Genomic DNA, 20248 nt, shown 5'->3' with positions numbered 1-20248 from the left:
GCAACATTTTTTTATTAAATTTTGTATTTACAAAGAGATTTTTTCAACCTTTAATTTATTATTTACAAGTTTAGGCTTATTTTTATCAAAATAACACAATTCTATCTGTTCAGGAAATACTTTTAAGTTACATTTTCGACACACAAAGTGTGTGTTCTCAACTTCTATCTGTTTATTTCACAAGTTTAGGCTTATTATTACCAAAATAATACAATTCAATCTGTTCAGGAAAGACTTTTAGTCGCATTTTCGACACACAGAGTGTGTGTTCTCAACTTTTATTTGTTTATTTTACAAGTTTAGCCTAATATTTACTCATCCCATCATCCTTTGTTCTAGTGTTCTCGGTAACCTTGGCATACTTTGACAGAAACATATCGTAGCATGCAAGCGACGCACAGTTTAAAAAAAATTGACCCTTGCTACACATTTCCAGACATCCTTTGTTGTCTGGTTCAATCCCTCCCCTGCCCTACAGTATTGCATAGCTTTCCCCTGTTCTTGCGTACTAGTTAACCTTGGAAAAAAAAAACCGGTTCTGAAAATCTACCGACGCGTTCTCTGATTGGTCAATCAGGTTCGTTCTTTGTTGTGACGTTCTGACGTCATTTGACCTTGACCGTAACTCCCCCAAATTCCTTTCTCGTCTACCTTCACCGCCGAGTCGAGATTCGGAGACAGTATTCTGTCTAGCGTGTTGCACCATCGTGTTTCATAATATAATGCAATTATTACATAGTGCTAATTAATAATATTACATATCGTGGGTTCGAGTACCGGGACCGTCTTCTTTCGTACCATTACCACCTTTCATAGCGGTTCATAAACCATAGAAAACTTATTTTCAATATTATAAACATTAATAGTATCGATTTATACATTACATACTTTGCAGTAATGAATATAAAACCATATGCATACCGTTTAGTACCTCTAATTACCTTCTATATACATATTTTTCATAAAATAAATAATTATATATTCATAAAAAGTTATAAACATGCAAATACATAAATGTGAAGTATTCTAAGTACTTGCTAATGAATTCTAAGTACCTGCAAATTAATTAAAACCCGTGCAAATTAGTTATAAGTACGTGCAAATGAATTGCGAATATTAAATACCGACCGACGTTGGCGCGTTCCTCTACTACTGATCGCAACTCCAACAGTTCTGGATCATAGACGAGATCCACACGAAACTGCAATCACCAGAAGAAATTGCTTGCGAGCAACATTTTCAGCGAAATGTGACACGAGATGAAAGTGGCCGTTATACGGTCAGGCTGCCATTATGTAAGGATCGTTCAGTGTTAGGTGACTCCTCACACTCTACATTAACTCGATTTCACCAATTAGAAACGAGGCTTCAACGTCAACCACAATTAAAGGCTGATTATACAGAATTTATGCAAGAATATTACCAGTTGGGACACATGGAATCCATAGTGAATTTAAATGATGTACAAACAAATGACTGCACAAAATTTTTCATTCCGCATCATTGTGTTTTCAAGGATTCCAGTACAACGAAAATACGTGTTGTTTTTGATGGGAGTTCGCCATCAACAAGCGGTGAATCAATAAATAGCATACAAATGGTTGGACCTACCATACAGGAAGATTTATTTTCAATTGTTCTAAGATTTCGAACTCACAAGGTGGCATTGGTTTCTGATGTAACAAAGATGTATAGAATGATACACATACATCCAGATGACAGGCCACTGCAATGCATTCTGTGGAGAAACTCTTCTCAGGAACTCATAACAGTATTTCAATTGAATACGGTCTCGTATGGGCTTACATCAAGTGCCTTTTTAGCAACCAGATGTCTGAAGCAGTTAGTCGAAGATGAAGCAGTTAACTTACCACACGCATGTCAAGTGTTGCAGCGTGATTTCTATGTTGATGATTACGTTGGAGGAAGCAGTAGCGTGCAAGGTGCGTTACAACTTTATCAAGATCTTTCAGAACTTCTGAAAAGAGGAGGATTCATCTTACGAAAGTGGTGCTCCAACAGCACTGAAGTACTCAACGCTATTCCAGAATCACTGAGAGAGACTCAAAATCTAATTCATTTTCATACTGAAGGTGTTAAAACTCTAGGAATTTCATGGAATCCCTCGGCAGACACTTTCATGATTAACATTGGAGCCAAGTCTGTCAACATGATGTCACACAAGTCAACCAAACGTCAAGTAGCCAGTGTTATTGCCCAGAATTTTGATCCAATTGGACTACTTTTACCAGTAACTGTAATGTATAAGTATTTTTTACAACAGTTGTGGCTTCACAACATAAACTGGGATGATCCACTTCCAGAAAGCCTGCAAGTTGAATGGGTTCATCTTCATTCTCAGCTACCAGTCATCAGTGAAGTGCAAATACCACGTTTCATCCTAACACCTGGTTGTGTCAAGAATATACAAATCTATGGCTTTTCCGATGCATCGGAGAAAAATTATGGCAGTTGCTTGTATGTTCGTTCAACAAACGAAGAAGGTTACACCGAAGTGCACTTACTGTGCTCAAAATCACGGGTCGCCCCGATCAAGAAAACCACTCTTCCTAGATTGGAACTGTGCGCTTCAGTCTTATTGGCCAAATTACTCAACAAGACTCTCCCAATTTTGAGACTTAATATTGACAATGTTTATTTGTGGACAGATTCACAAATAGTTCTGGCATGGCTCAGATCGCCAGCAAGCAGATGGAAGCCTTTTGTATCCAACAGAGTAGCGCAAATTCAAGAATTTACTCAAACTTATCAATGGAGACATGTTTCGTCCAAGGATAATCCAGCGGATTTAATCTCACGTGGAGTTAAACCTCAAGATATTCATCATCATTCGCTATGGTTTCATGGTCCAGCTTGGTTGCAAGAAGATGAAAGTGCTGGCCATCATCATCATCTGACACAAGTCTTAAGAACAAAGATGTTCCTGAACAACGAAAGCTTCCTGTAACTACACTGGTGTCTCATCTGCAATCAGAGGCAATAATAAACAATTTTTATAAATTTTTCAAATTGTTAAGGATTGTAGCGCTCTGTAAAAGATTCATTCGCAATTGTAAAAATGCAAGTAACAAACAATCCGATCCACTTACTTCAATTGACATTGAAGATGCCACTCAAACGTGCGTCGTTATGACACAAATTTCGTTCTTTCATCGAGAGATAAATGATCTCACTGCCAAAGAGCAAGTATCCAACAAAAGTATCCTCAAGGACTTACACCCCTTTCTGGATAATCAGGGAATTCTTCGTGTCGGAGGTAGGCTAGAAAATAGCAACTTGGAATTCAGCAGCAAGCATCAAATCATTTTGCATCCAAAGAGTCACTTCGCCCGTCTACTAATTGCATCAGAGCATGAACGATTGATGCACGCAGCACCTCAATTGTTAATCTCATCCATTCGAGAAAGGTACTGGATCCGTAGAATACGACAAGTTATTAAGCAAATCATTCATCAGTGTTTAACTTGTTATCGTTTGAAGGCATCCGCAGCACAACAGCTAATGGGACAGCTCCCATCCATCAGAGTTACACCTAGCAAGGCATTTAATCATGTGGGCATAGACTATGCCGGACCATACGTCATCAAAGTAGGGTCAATCAGGAGTAAAATCACAAAGAAATGCTACATCGCTCTTTTTACGTGCCTAGCCACGACAGCAATACATCTTGAGCTAGTAACAGACCTTACTTCTGAAGCTTTCATAGCAGCATTGCGACGCTTTACAGCAAGGCGAGGCAAGTGTTCCACCATTATCAGTGATAATGCCACAACATTTCAAGGAGCGAAGAACGAACTTCAGAAACTTCAATTGCTATTTCAATCGCAAGAATTCAGTGAATACATTCAAAGGTATGCAGCACAAGAAAACTTTCAGTGGAAAAATTCACCTCCACGTAGCCCAACATTCGGTGGTGTCTGGGAAAGCGCCATAAAATCCATGAAGTACCATCTTCGCAGAGTCGCCAAGAATGCTGTACTGACATACGAAGAGCTGTCAACTCTTTTGTGCCAAATCGAAGCTTGCATAAACTCTCGACCTCTTACATCCTTACCTGACTCTCATGAAGAATTTAATTACCTCACTCCAGGCCACTTTCTTATTGGTGGTCCACTAACTTCCTTTCCTCAACCAGACTTAAGTGATCTCAAGGAAAATAGACTTTCCAGGTGGCAACGAGTTCAACAGTTTCAACAAAGGATTTGGAGAAACTGGTCCCGAGATTATCTTCATGGTATGCAACAGCGTCAGAAGTGGACAACCACGCAGCCCAACCTGAAACCAGGACTACTTGTGCTTCTGAAAGAAGACAACCTACCCCCATTATCTTGGAAAATGGGCATTATAGAAGAAGTGTTTCCAGGGAAAGACAATTTAGTTCGTGTAGCCGTGGTTCGCACCAAGGATGGAGTGTACCGAAGGGCTCCCAGTAAGATTGTACCTCTTCCAGATGGGAAGATCAATTGAACTTTCATGATTTAGTTTGGATGCTGCGCATTCCAACGGGGGGGGGGGGGGAGAATGTTGAAGATTGTAAATAGTATTGCTTTCCGCTCCTCATTTGTTTTTATTTTACTCCCGCTGGGAGCTTCTTGCAAGAACTCGGAATTCTGGGAGCGTGATATTCGAACACATTGGCATGGTTCATGTCGGCTCGCGGCAGCGGGAGAACATTTCAGCTAGCCTATCGGATGTGGGCCCTTTTTGTATTTCTTCAGTGTGCAAACGTATTTAATTATTATATAATACCAAGTGAATTAAAGGACTTGTATCATATGCGAATTTGTTGCTATATCCGTTGTTCCAGCCCTATGGTAAGATATTCAATATGGCGTCATACCCAGAGATGCTAGTTTTCTTTCATGTTGATACGTGGAAGGTATCTACAGACATCCACAAAGGAAAAAATCCATTGGGTTTAAATTTGGCGATAGGGCAGGCCATGCAATGGATCCCCCCGCGACCAATCCATCTGTTCGGAAACTGGTTATCGAGAAACTTGCGAGCTATCCGTGTAAAATGCGGTGGAGCACCATCGTGCATAAGCCACATTCGTTGGATGACGTCTAGAGGTACATCATCAAGTAAATGCAGCAACTCATGTCTGAGAAACTGTAGATACGTTTGTCCAGTCAGACGTTGCGGAAAGAAGTAGGGGCCAATGAGATGATAATGAATGATTCCACCCCACACGTTGAGGCTGAACCTCTGTTGATGTTTGTCTTGTCGCACCGCATGATGGTTTTCATAAGCCCAGATGTGATTGTTATGATAATTGAAGATCCCATCACGCGAGAAACCAGCCTCATCAGTGAATAAGGTACATGCTAAGAACTGCAGAAACACAGCACACTACCCTAACATGCGTTGACAGAAATTTATTCGGGGCTGAAAGTCTGCCTCTTTAATCCTTGCACCCATTGAAGGTGATACGGGTACAAAAGATTTTCATGCAGAATGTTCCAGATCGTCATGTGATTAACGCCTTCCCTTCTCGCAATTCTCCTTGTACTGGTTGATGTAGTTTCATCCACAGTCCGAAGAAACCGTTCTTGAAGTTCAGGCGTTCGTACATCGCGTGGTCTCCCATCATCTGTAACTCTCTTCTCAAATCTGCCTGTCTCTCGCAAGCGTTGGTGTAGTCGTACAAACGTTCTTGCACAAGGTAACTGTCTCCCAGGGTAACGTTCAGCATAACGTTGACGTGCTGCGTCCGCATTCACATCTGCTAGGCCGTACATGTAGTGCATATCCGTCATTTCAGACACTGAATACATCGTTGTGATGTGTTGTGATGGAAGTTACTGTAAAACAGACCAAACGACAATCACACAAAAAACAAATGTCATGCCCAACTGTACACAAGAAAGTGAGTACAAATGCACATTTGAGGTACATCACACAATCAGGAGTTACTACAGGGAATTCCTTTCATACCTCCCTAACGAAGAAGATGCGGACCCATGTTCATATGAAGGTTTTGTTATGTTTTGATGTCACGAATAAATGCCTAAAATTTGTGACACATGTTTATATACACTCTGTAGTTCCATATACACTCTGTACACTCTGTACAGAAATAATACACTCTGTACAGAAATAATAGACTCTTTAGTTCCATATCTTTCCCCAAAAAGAAGCAGCACACAGGAAGAGGAAGAATCATACATAATAACAGAGGGGGAGAAAGATATAACAAGAGAAATTGAGAGAGAGACGATAGGTAACTTGGGGAGAAAATATTGTTCCCCTCTTCTTCTCCATCATCCTCTTTCTCCTCTGCCTGTTTCCTCTCGATCTTTTCTTTCTTTCGATATCCAAATCTAGACACCCACAAACGCGCATACGTCAGTGGCGTATGCCGAGAATAAGACCTACAACTCTTTCCCCGCAACCTGAGGAGCAAGGTCGCGCATAACGACAGAGAGGGTGGCAAATCGAGTGGGCAGAGCGAAGCAGTACACGCTGCTGGGTAAGTTGGTAGTCTTGCCGTCGCTTTCCCCCTTCCATGCAATCCCGTTTCTTCTCACTTGTTCATTGGTGGAGTTGCCTGACGGCACAACTTGCGCAGAGACTTGTTTTCCTTCGCTTGGCCGAGCGGAACATCATATGCGCTGTATCATCATTGGAGCTAGGAACTTTCGGCTACGAAGGAAACATGTTTAGCAGAGTTGTAGTTGACGGTATATGCCATATGAAATTTACGTAACCTTACTCATTAGGCTATACCTTCTGCTACAGTGCGTTTCACTTTTACTTTCGTATCATACACGTACCATCACTCGTATTTATTTATGTAATTTGACCTTTAGTGCACTGAGCTTATTAGGATCAACTACTTCCTGTTTCCCCTGATCCGTTTAATGATTTGGTTTATTTTACTTCGCATTTCTGGTTACTTTTGGCTAATCACGAAAATGAGAATGAGTGATGATGTAATGAAATTGATGAAGAGGAACTTGCAAAGTACACACATGCCTAGGTCAGAATTCGAAGCTGTGGCCTCCACTTAACCACGGCCAGCTCCCCTCAATGCACAGGAAGGCTCCCCTGATATGTTAAGAAGGGGCAGGAGGGTTGGTATGAATACAAGATGCCATCGCATGACCGCATCTGCGTCAAGGGTGCAACCACGAATGTTTGTCTGGGGGGGGGGGCAAGTTCCAGGATAAACGTACCAATAATGATAATAATAACATTAATAATAGCTTTATTATTATTATTATTATTATTATTACAGTAGAGAGGCAGCACTTCGTTCCTACGCGTCAGCAAAAAATCGATGCGACTGGTGTTATGTTACATCCGGTGTAGCGGGGTACGAGCGATTTTATTGTTGAGTCAGCAGAACGTGTCTGATCACGTTGAAGGCATCAGAAGCGGTGGGGGAGGGGGGTCAATGGATTTGTCACGTTGTTTCTTGATGTATGCTAACCTAACACGTGCGTATGTTTGTGTGTGTGTGTGTGGGTGTGTCTGTCTGTGGAGGAAATGCGCGCGCAACCATTGCGTATGATGCAAACACATGAAGAAATGATTTAAAGATGGCGCCGAATTTTGCTGTACCCCGAAAGCTTAGCGGCTAAGGTTATTGCTCTGTAAAACAAGAGGCGTCGAGGGTTCGATTCCTGGTAGAGTCAATATTGATTGATTGATAGATTGAGTTAGTTTTTTTAAGTCCATTTTATGCACGGTAAAACTAATCAGGATTGGACCTACAGTTGAAAAGTGGTGATTCGGACCACTATGTGCCTCCACCGAGTATCGAACCTGGGACCCTTTGATTACAAGGCGACGATGTCAATATTGAATGGTCTCGATTAGCCTGTGTGTACATAAAGCCAACAAAATGGTTGAGTTCGAAAATCGAGTTGGGTTAGTGGTTAATGTTGTCAGATGTCAATGAAGAGGTCGCGGGTTCGATTCTCTAGGTAGTTAAATTAGGCCAATTGTTTAGTCCCGCCATTATAGGTCCCCGATTAGTCCATCTGTGCATAAATATTGTTTGAATAAAATCAATATGGCGGCCTTGGGTTAGTGGTTAATGTTGTCGCCTGGTAATGAAGAGGTCGCGGGTTCGATTTTCTAGGTAGTTAAATGAGGCCAATTGTTTTGTCCCGCCATTATAGGTCCCGATTAGTCCATCTGTGCATAAATAGTATTTGAATAAAATCAATATGGCGGCCGCGTTTTGTGTTCAGCGGCGGCGGCGGCGGCGGCGGCGGAGTGGGGCGGCGCGGCGCGGGGGTGTTTTTTATTCCGCGAGATGTTTTAACCAAGTGGTTGAGGGCTCGATTCCCAATGTTGGTGAAAATTGAATATTCAATTGTATTTGTTTAAAAGTTCCGATTAGCTTTTTGTGCACAAAGAGAAAATGAACTAATTGGAAATAGGATGTTTATGCTGTAATGAAAAGGTCCCGGGTTTGATTTACAATGTCAAATTGGCTGATAATGATGTTGTTTTTTTTTTTTAAAAAAAAAAGAAGTGTGTTGAGTCCCCATTAGTATTTATGCAGGAACAGATATTAAAAATCAAAACAAAATGCCTTTTGATTACAACGCAAAGACTTTACCGCTAATGTATAAACATAAATTAGAATCTGTTGTTTTGCCGTGTGGGACCCCCAGTACCGATTAGCTTAAATGCATAAAGAGTAGGTAAAATAAGCAAGATGGCCGTCGCTATTGTTGTGTGATCAAAGAGGAGTCACAGGTTCGATTCAATCAAAGGAGGCAACATTCTATGTTTCAATTCCATGTAAAAGTCTAAAGTTATGTTTCGATTAACCTCAATGCATAAAAAAGAATTAAACAAAAAACAAGCAAAATGGCGACAGATGTGATAAAAAAAATTAAATTAGTTTTTTTTATAGTGACAAGAAAAAATAGCGAATCACTGTTAGAAATAGAATAAAAATAAAGATACTTGCCTTTGCGTGTCCAGCGCTGTGCAGAAAAGCTCTCATGCTTTATCTCCGACAAGTCCACAATACACAATTTTTTTTTATTGTATAGTTAATTATTAATGTTGTTATTAACACCGATTTTTACCAGTGTGAAGAAAAGCTCTCATGCTTTATCTTCGACGAGTCCACAATACACACTTTTTCATTATATAGTTAATTATTAATGTTGTTATTAACGATTGTTACCAGTAAAAATATAAACCATGAGGATTTTTAAAGGGGTGATAAGTGAAAAAAAAGCCAAGACATATATTTTATCCCTGTTTATTACCAATATTTACAAAATTCAAAAGAGCCGCACACACACACATACATATGTAAAATGTTTATATTGTGTCACCAGTTTATCAGCATGTTATTTAACAAGTTTTTATTCTTCAAGTTTGTTCACTCACCCACATAAGGAATTGTGTCACTATCATATCCATTTTCTGCTGCAACCACTGAATTAAAATGTTTCACTATTTTTTCCACAAGCATGTTCTCGCAAAAAACAAGCACTTCTTTGGAAAGTCTTTTTCCGTCGATGTTTTGTATAGACAAAGGCTCAGGTTTTGTACATCCATGTAGATGGGAAAGCACAAACTTCTCCTTATTACATGCATGGACAGGGGAAATATCTGTGCAACCGAAACATTGTTCGCGAAGGTCGAGAATGCAAGATTCCACACAGTTTCCAAAATATGATTTTAGATACGGCGACACTGTTTCACACATAACTTTCGCATGCTCGATGCGCACAAATATCTTCATAAAGTTCCGCCACGAACTTTCTGCAATGAACACTATCTCCAGGGAACCGTAAGCTGGTTTCTTCCTTATAATGATCTGACGGCGATTGTACAGTGTGGTTATCAGCAATTCATGTTGCTCACTTAGTGGGTAGGAAACACGAGGCTGCTCACCTGGAATAGCGATGTAATTGTCGATTACTGGAAACAATTCCTGAAGAGCGTGCCACTCCTGCAACTGTAGTTCAACACCGGCCGCCCCGCTTCTGTGTAGCCTGACCACAGGTTGGAAATCCAGATGAGAGGAAAGTCCGATTGAAATAACCTTTGTTTTCGAAGCATTCAAATAGTAGACGTGATCAAATAATATCGACTGGCGTATAAGACTAGTTACTTGTTTTTTTTCTTCAGGTAAATGGTGATCGCTCTCTTTCTGAAGAACCCCCTTGAAATTAGTGTACGGTTGAAATCTTTTTTTTCAGCGGCATCGAAATAGAGGATTCCATGACTAAGAACTGCGAGATACTGCATGTCGCAGCGTGCAGGTATACATTTGAAGAAATGCGTGGGTGTGTTTTTGAGACGCATGCGCGCGTAGCAAACCAAGCATGTGCTGGACAAAAAAGGTGGAGGGGGGCGGGGCTTTACTAAGATCAATGGTGAGAGAAAAATCAGCAGAATATCATAAACGTCATATTGAGGAAATATTGGATAACAAATATTAATTAATTTAATTAAAGCATCAACCGCATTGTCGATCTGAAATTAGGTTTATAGACAGGGGGCAAAATGGAAAATATCGACGATGTTCTAGTATTGGATTGTTTCTGTATTTCCATCGGTATAATCCTCCACCACATTTGAAGCATACTGTTTTATCCTCTTTTTGAATGTAAAATAATCCTGCTTCGGACAGAGCTTCTACAAACGGGAATTCTTTTGATTGCCAGTTTCTGAAAGAGGACAATCTAGCATTGAAAGATCCCATCTCTGGATATTGCGTCATTGTTCTGTAAAGACACAAAACAAGATAAATTTTATAAGTAAGCTGTTGTAAACTGTAACGCTACAAAATTATTAATATACTATTAGGACTATATGTAACTTGTATAAAATTTCAAACAGTATTTACTGTCAATATTTTCTAGTATACGTACCGAGTATTATAAATTTAATTTACGAGTCAGCAAATAAGTTGTTATAATATTGTCGTTTTTTATCGGTACTGGGAATAAAATTTGAAATTTATGCATGGGTTTACCAGAGGCTCTATGGAATAAATACAGAAAACAGTAATGCCCACAGTACACAGACCCGTAACTTTGTATCTGATGAGTGTTGTACGTATAGAATTTAGAGTTACTTTCCAAAAATCGCAAATGGTTATGCACATGTGGAGGTTTTCCGTAACTATCAAAAAATTCCCCCCGGGAGTTACTGTCTATGTAAATTGCTACCCAGTGCTTCCCGGGGCTATCTTTGGGATCTGTATTTACAATCAACGCTGCTGGTAGTTCCACATGTACAGGTAATTCATTAGGTGCGAAAACCCCAACATGATGATTGTCAAAGGCTCTATTTGATATTAACCCGTGAAGCAAATTTAAAGTCGACAGCATTGCTGGACACTTAATAGTAATATTGTGCAACTCACCTTTTTATACTTCAAAGTAGACGGTACACGTCACAGTAGATTCCAGAACCAATTTGATCTGGACCACCAAGCTGTTTATCGTTGTTGAAACAATGGAGAGCTATCTAACACAACGCTGATGCTCGGAATATGTAGGCGGGTTTTACAAACGCGCATGCGTGCAGTGTTAATGCTACCTGGCATTTGTTGTGCTGTTGTAAAGTGAATTTTGTACTATAAAAAAATTGTCTGTATGTGTGTGTGTGTGTGTGTGTGTGTGGGTGTGTGTGTGTGTGTATACAGACACACACATATTTATTTATTGATGAAGTATAAAAATATATATATATATATATATAATACAATACAATATAATATATATATATATGTAATTTGAAGATACAACATATCAGTAAAATCTAACAACTAGAAAAATATTCATAACATTCGAATTTTATATTATATGTAATTTAAAACATTCTTCACAGTTTGAGAAATGGAGTGCTTGTGGAAACACCCGTTCTCTGCAATATTGGCTGGTCCATCAGGATGCGGAAAGACGTATTTTGTGAAGCATTTTCTCCAGTGTTTTCCCCAAATGGTATATGTAAAATTCAACAATATTTTGGTGTGCTACGGGGAATGGCAATCTGCATACAATGATTTCCCTGGTTTTGTACAATTTCGACAAGGAATGCCTAATATTGACCAATTTGTGCCAAATTCTGGACCTCATCTTATTATTATCGATGATCAGATGAGGGAATGCGATCAAAGAGTCACAGATTTATTCACAAACGGGTGTCATCATCGTGATATTAGTCTTTTCTTTATCACTCAAAATCTATTCCATCAGGGAAAAGGGAATAGGGATATATCTTTAAATAGTCATTATATTGTATCCTTCAAAAATCCAAGAGACAGAGCCCAAATTAATTATTTATCTAGACAAGTATACCCGGAGAATCCAAATTTTATAAAAGATGCATATTACAATGCCACCGCTAAACCCCATGGATATTTGCTGTTTGATCTGAAGCAGAACACTCCGGAAGAAGTACGTTTTCGGTCGCGGATATTTCCCGACGATGATATCAATTATGTATATATTCCTACAAAAAAAGCAAGCATAATCACTAGTCGTTTATTCTGTCATCATGGCTCCAAGAGTGAAACACGCTAAAGTGCTCCAAGTTTTGTCGGATGCTAAACCAGCTCTTCGCACAGCGATATTACAAGCTGCTGATTCTTCCTTAGTTAATTCAATCTGTGAGTGTTGTTACAATGTTCTAAAAGGGAATGTTCCTCTTTCAACACCTCAGAAAACAAGATTGAGCCGGTACAAGAAGGTGATACGTAATCTCTCTGCCAAAGGACACTCTACAAAGCAGAAGAAACAGATACTAGTGCAACACGGAGGATTTCAACCTGCGTTATTAGCCCCTTTAATAGGAGGTGTGTTATCAAGTTTATTTAAGTGAAAAAAAAATCTGAACATGGAGCATGCCAAAAAAAATTGTTATAATACCTCAAGAATTTATGGATAACATGAGACATCCTGTTATGTCTGCACCGTCTACATCCTTATCGCAATTGGATCAGGATATGCAAGTAATTTTGAATCTCAAAGGTCTTTCGGATGATGAAAAATGGAATCGTTACAGCATTGTGCTCCAAAAATTTCTGGCTATTACTCGAAAACAAAGAGAACCTGTGTCGCTACCGATTACAGAATCTACTGAGAAGTTGACAGATATGAAAGAAGAAATTCTAGCTGCTACACCTAGCATGTATCGTAGAAAAGCCGAACTGTTGTATGAACGTCTTTTACATAATAGTAATATTGATTGGGATAAATATGGAGCAGTTTTTATTAACAATAATAAAATTGAAGGCTCAAATATTGTCGATCTAGTATCGGATATAATTCGACCACGAAAAACAAGCAATCCTGTTGGGTGGCAACTGTTCAATAGAGCTCTGGCGTTATCTAATATTCCTCAAGAATATATTGGAAACCCCCGGAGACAGGAGTTTATTCAACAGATTGTTTTTGGCAACCCCGGACGCCATGTTCCGCTGTCCGGAGCTAACCAAGAAGAGGCACAAGAATTAACAGAAGCAGAAGAAGAAGAAGAAGAAGAAAAGGAACCAATTTCTTTTGTATCATCATTTCTAGGGCACAAACGTAAACGTACTGTTCCAGTTTGGTCAAGATACAAACCATGAGCGAAAAAATATTAGAGAATATCTGGTACAATCCATCTCATCCAGCATCCTATTCTACAGCTTCAACACTATGGAAAGCTGTAAAAAAATCCATACCATTGTCAACAATCAAACATTGGTTGATAAAGCAAACTGCATACACTTTGCATAGACCTGTAAAGCGTCGATTTCCGAGAAACTTTTATTTTGTGCATAATATCGATGACCAATGGCAGGCTGACTTGAATGACATGCAGAGTTTGCGGATTCACAACAAAGGGTACAGATATATACTCACAGTTATCGATATTTTTAGCAGGCATGCTTGGGCTGTCCCTGTAAAAAATAAAACTGGTGTATGTATAAAAAAGGCTTTCCAGCAAATTTTCAAACAAAGCAAAAGAAAACCTTTGAAATTACAAACTAACAAAGGGCGTGAGTTTACCAACAGTATTGTGCAGGAATATCTCAAAAAACAAAATGTAATTTATTTTACAACAAAGAATCCTGATATTAAAGCTAGTATTGTTGAAAGATTCAACAGAACTTTAAAGGAACGCATGTGGACGTATTTTACTAAGCAAAGAACCAGCTGTTATGTTAATGTACTCCCAAACCTTTTGAAAGCTTATAATCATAAAATTCACTCGAGTATTAAAATGGCACCAGCAGGTGTTACTCCTGAGAAGGTTTTGAAAGTATGGCACAATATGTATAACAAAGAACTCAAATCTGATTCATCTCCACTATTGTCATTGAAGATGCCATTCAAAATAGGAGATACAGTGAGAATAACAAAAACCAAAAAACGCTTTGACAAAGGTTACATGGAAAATTGGACAAGAGAAATATTTGTGGTGGAACGTATTTTGAAAAGAAATCCTCAAGTGTATGAATTAAAAGATCTACAAGAACATAAAATGGAACATTTTATACGGAAGAGTTGCAACTGGTCCGCTTACCGGATATGCATGAAATTGATAAAATCCTTGCGACCAAAGGTAAAGGAGCCAGTAAAAAGTTGTTAGTTCATTGGAAAGGTTACTCCAGATTATTTGACAGTTGGATTAGCGCATCGTTTTTGGAGTCAAAAAAAGAGAGAGAGAGGGGCATAAATTTTTGTAGGTATTCTCATCAGTGGTACAAATAACCTTCATAACACATCATGAGAAAAGCAAACGCTTTCTACCTTACTTTGCCTAGTAACAGTTCCATGAAATATTTCCCAAGTAATAAGTAATAATTAATTAATAATAATTAATAAAGTAATAATTACACCACAAAGCTTCAGAACCGTGTGGAGTTGGACACCAACAAATGGGAGATGGCATTGGTAGAAGTGCATTATCCTTATTCAATACTAAACATTACAAAATTTAACAACTATATTCAATATAAATCTATGGATGATGTCAAATGGAACGAACTTCGAATATCCGAAGGCTATTACGCATCTATAAACAGCATTGTTGCAGAAATCAATAAATATTCTAAAACATTAAATTTTAGTCTCCGAAATCATCCTGCGTACAAACATGTGACTGTTGATATATCTACCAAGCAGAGAAACATAAATGTACGATTGTCACCTCAACTGGCACGGATATTAGGTTTTAAACCGACCGATGATCTATCAGAAGTAAAAATTGGACGCTCGCCTCCAAATGTTGTGAGAGAGATTCCTTCCCAGATGTATATTTACACAGATATTGTGGAATTACATATGGTGGGAGATGCTATCGCCCCTCTATTACGTATTATAAACATTAATCCTATGGAACATACTTTTGGAAGTGATGGTGTGCAAATTTTCGATTCACCACATTACATCCCAGTGCAGAAACATAATTTCGAACAAATAGAAATTGACTTAAGGGACAGCACTGGTGCACACATCCCATTCTCCTTCGGAGTAGTGTGTTTGAAACTTCATTTTAGATGTTGTGGTGAAAAGCTCTGATCATGAATGACCCATATTTTCAATACTACCATCAACAAGCTGGATCTGGTGTGGGTAACATATATTACGGTGCTGCGTATCAAAAAGGACATGGCATTGGAAGTTTTCTTGGAGGACTTTTTCGGTCAGCTTTGCCTCTTATCAAGAAAGGAGCGAAAGCTGTAGGGAAAGAAATGTTAAAAACAGGGGTAAATGTGTTAGGTGATGTTGTAGACAAAACACTCCTAAAACAGTCACTACAATGCAGAATTTCGGATGCCAGATCAAATCTTAAAAGAAAAGCTGAAACAAAGCTAAAAGAAATGATTGGTTCAGGTTATCAGGGGCATAAACATTTCAAAAGGAATCACTCTGCTTCGGGACAGCGAACTGGAAGGACCGCTCAGAGAAAGAAGAGATCCAGTGCCAATACAAACACCAAGAAAACAACCAAACGCAACCGTAAGAAAATTCAAATAACATCAGATATTTTTGATTAGATATGGTGCTAATTAGGGAGAAATCATGTGAGTGTTTTAAAAGTGAATTGGATATTTTCTCGGTAAAACCTACTCAGACAAGCATCTTAGAGCACCACACCATCGGATACAAACCTGTTAGTTCTCTGGCAGATAATGCCCCCACCGAGTTTGTAATACCTGGACATGGTGATGATTATATGGATTTAGCACACACAATGTTGAATACAGATGCCAGAATTGTAAAAGCGAATGGTCAGTTATTGCTACCCACAGATGAAACAATTGGGCCTGTCAATGATTTTCTCAATGCAATGTTCATCGAAGTACAAATCTACTTAAATAACAAACTCATCTCGTTTTTATCTCACATGCACCCATACAGGTCTTATTTTGAAAAAGCACTGAACTATGACATATCTGCAAACTCATCTCATCTCCAAAGTGCATTGTGGTACAAGGATACAGCAGGCGCTTTTGATAACGTTTCGGAAGACAACAAAGGCTTTACAAAACGTAACCAACTAACAAAACAGAGTAAAACATTTGATATGTTTGGTTACTTGCATTCTGATATTTTCAATCAAGAGAAATTTTTGATCAATGGAGTGGAAATGCGAATAAAACTGATTCCTTCGAAAAACACTTTCTGCTTGATGGGATTAGATGACAGTGAAGGCAAAGTGGAAATTCTGGATGCTACACTATATGTGAGAAAAGTATCGGTCAGTTCATCCATCAAACTTAGTCACAATCGCATATTGCAAAAACATACAGCAAAATACCCTCTAACAAGAGTACAACTTAAAGCTGTAACTATTCCAAAAGATATTGTTTCAAAAACAATTGACAATGTGATACTTGGACGTCTTCCGAAACGATTAGTTGTGGGGTTTGTTACCAACGATGCATTCAACGGCACTCTGTCTACAAACCCATTCAATTTTCAACATTTCAATTACAACTTCTTTACTTTATATGTTGATGGAGTCCAAATTCCCGGCAAACCACTTCAACCAGACTTTGAAAACAACAAGTACATAACAGCATATCACACATTATTCTCTGGAACAGGGATACACTATATGGATGAAGGAAACAATATATCGCGTGAGGAATACCCCCAGGGATACGCATTACTTGTTTTCGATATAACACCAGACGCAGCTGCAAGTGCCATATCCCACTGCAGTCTTCAACGGCAAGGGGCTGTTAGCTTGGAAGTCCACTTCAAATCGGCTTTGGAATCTACTGTGACTTGTGTTATCTACTCTGAATTTGACGCTCTCATGGAAATTAATAATCAAAGAGATATTCATCTGGATTAATTGTATAACAAGGTGAGTTGCACAATATTACTATTAAGTGTCCAGCAATGCTGTCGACTTTAAATTTGCTTCACGGGTTAATATCAAATAGAGCCTTTGACAATCATCATGTTGGGGTTTTCGCACCTAATGAATTACCTGTACATGTGGAACTACCAGCAGCGTTGATTGTAAATACAGATCCCAAAGATAGCCCCGGGAAGCACTGGGTAGCAATTTACATAGACAGTAACTCCCGGGGGGAATTTTTTGATAGTTACGGAAAACCTCCACATGTGCATAACCATTTGCGATTTTTGGAAAGTAACTCTAAATTCTATACGTACAACACTCATCAGATACAAAGTTACGGGTCTGTGTACTGTGGGCATTACTGTTTTCTGTATTTATTCCATAGAGCCTCTGGTAAACCCATGCATAAATTTCAAATTTTATTCCCAGTACCGATAAAAAACGACAATATTATAACAACTTATTTGCTGACTCGTAAATTAAATTTATAATACTCGGTACGTATACTAGAAAATATTGACAGTAAATACTGTTTGAAATTTTATACAAGTTACATATAGTCCTAATAGTATATTAATAATTTTGTAGCGTTACAGTTTACAACAGCTTACTTATAAAATTTATCTTGTTTTGTGTCTTTACAGAACAATGACGCAATATCCAGAGATGGGATCTTTCAATGCTAGATTGTCCTCTTTCAGAAACTGGCAATCAAAAGAATTCCCGTTTGTAGAAGCTCTGTCCGAAGCAGGATTATTTTACATTCAAAAAGAGGATAAAACAGTATGCTTCAAATGTGGTGGAGGATTATACCGATGGAAATACAGAAACAATCCAATACTAGAACATCGTCGATATTTTCCATTTTGCCCCCTGTCTATAAACCTAATTTCAGATCGACAATGCGGTTGATGCTTTAATTAAATTAATTAATATTTGTTATCCAATATTTCCTCAATATGACGTTTATGATATTCTGCTGATTTTTCTCTCACCATTGATCTTAGTAAAGCCCCGCCCCCCTCCACCTTTTTTGTCCAGCACATGCTTGGTTTGCTACGCGCGCATGCGTCTCAAAAACACACCCACGCATTTCTTCAAATGTATCTTAAATAGGGATGTACTATTAGTACTAGTTGATGGTAGAGACAGCCCTGAACGGGCAGGTACAAATATCTAACTATTCATTCAAATAGACTCATGATTCGTTTCTAGACTGAAGTGAGCAATGCAAATGGCAGAATGGGTGTAGACTAGCTTACCCTGTTCGGTTTAGAAATAAGACCAGTAGCTCCTGCTTCTCCGATGATTCCAGATTAAAAGACCTCGTGTCGCTCTCATGCGCACGTATATAAACCCTCGCTTGGCCTCTCGTCACCTCTTGCCAAAGGCCAGTGTTCTTACCATTTCCTGTAGAAAGCTTATTCTACACATTTCTGAGCAGGAGCTGACAAGGTCTGCCAGGGTCAATATTTCTTAACCGAACAGGGCATGGTACGACACTCCCTCTTGCGAAACAATTTCCAAAATTGAAATTGTAATAATTAAAGTTTAAATTGAACCTTCTGCCATTCACCAAAATTTAAAAGGTTTTTGTTTATTACATGAAAAAAAAAGGTTACATAAAATAAAATAATAAAAAAAATGTCGGAGATCCTTCACCGAAAATTAAATGAAACAGAATTAAGCTCAAGCTTGAATGCTGAAATAAAGTCCTATGTTTACATTAGCCACACGCTGGAAGAGTCTTTCGTAATCAACAATGCTGACGGTTGGTCAACATGCGATATAAAGTGTTGTTTGCAGGTCCGTGGAGTCAGCGGAAAGTTCAACACACTGCATCGTAACGCGATACATGCGAATGTCTTCAGAACAAGTGCTATCTAAGCACCGAACTTAATCCGTGAGAAACCTTAAGGCCGCATGCTCGCAATCTTCCGCCTCATCAGGATGACAGTTCGAGGCGAGAGCAAAAAGACCATGGTAAACACCAAGCTCCACTGGACTGCGCACAACCACATGAAGATTAAAAAAAAATAGTTGAAGATTATGTTTTCACTGACGTTCGTAGCACACTATGTGTGCGCACTATGACCTGAGAAATCAAAAGGCAGGGCAATCCAAATACACTCAAACCAATACACTCAAACCCCGGAGTCCTGGGGTACGAAGCACTGTTCCGGGACATACACGGTCCTTGACCGATCACAATTGCACTGGGGGACCGGATTCGAATCCCGGTGTGGAAAGTTCTGAAATACTGTCCAGCAAAGGTCAGATGAAAAGACGTTGGCCGTGGGGCGGGCGAACACAGGGTAGCCCATGGGAAGCCACGCCAAGTAGCGTTTCCAAGCCCCAAAATATGCGTTGTCCAATGGCGAACACTGGGGGGTATTTATGATAGGTCCCCGAAAGTTCACAGCAGACGCCATTGCATATTTCCGGCACACATCGAATGGCGACACATTTCGTACGCTGGTTCCATGTGAAAACGGAAGGTGTACCGTGCTGCTATCACTCCAAGAGGGGAACAGTAAATATGGCCACTGGTAGGATTAAACTGTTCACAGGTGGCCTGGCAGGTTGCTGATCCACAGGGGTGGGTCTCAACACATTTGGGTCGTTGACTGTACCCGGAAAGTTCCAATATGTGGTGAAGGACATTGCCTGGCCTTACAGAGCAAAAGGGGACGATGTACATGAAAGATGTTCATGCTTCTTCTTAAGGGGGGTTAGAGTCGTGGGGGGGGGGGGTTGCTCTGTAAGATGACATTTCTTCTGATGTTTCTGACGCTGTTCCAGTCCTGGGATGTCACTTGGAATAGGATTTTCAGTGCTGCTACGTGACATACACCGCTGAAAACCAAAGGAGGCTGGTGAGCTCCAAAGCCTTCAGGAATGCGTTCTTCTTCCGGCCTCAAAAAAATCA

At 39.3% G+C, this 20248-nt stretch overlaps 1 protein-coding gene across 1 annotated transcript; it reads left to right on the top strand.

The window, feature by feature from the left end:
* Nucleotides 1-3150: 3150 nt before the first annotated feature.
* Nucleotides 3151-4488, top strand: LOC145991796 (uncharacterized). The gene has a single exon (XM_083127846.1). The coding sequence runs from the start codon at nt 3151-3153 to the stop codon at nt 4486-4488; it is 1338 nt and encodes a 445-aa protein (XP_082983972.1).
* Nucleotides 4489-20248: the final 15760 nt, after the last annotated feature.

The sequence above is a fragment of the Lepisma saccharinum genome, chromosome 8 (genome assembly GCF_977018435.1).
Source record: "Lepisma saccharinum chromosome 8, izLepSacc3.1, whole genome shotgun sequence".
Classification (NCBI taxonomy): Eukaryota; Metazoa; Arthropoda; class Insecta; order Zygentoma; family Lepismatidae; genus Lepisma; species Lepisma saccharinum.
The sequence above is the reverse complement of the archived record's forward strand: the minus strand, read 5'-3'. Positions and strand labels throughout refer to the sequence as shown.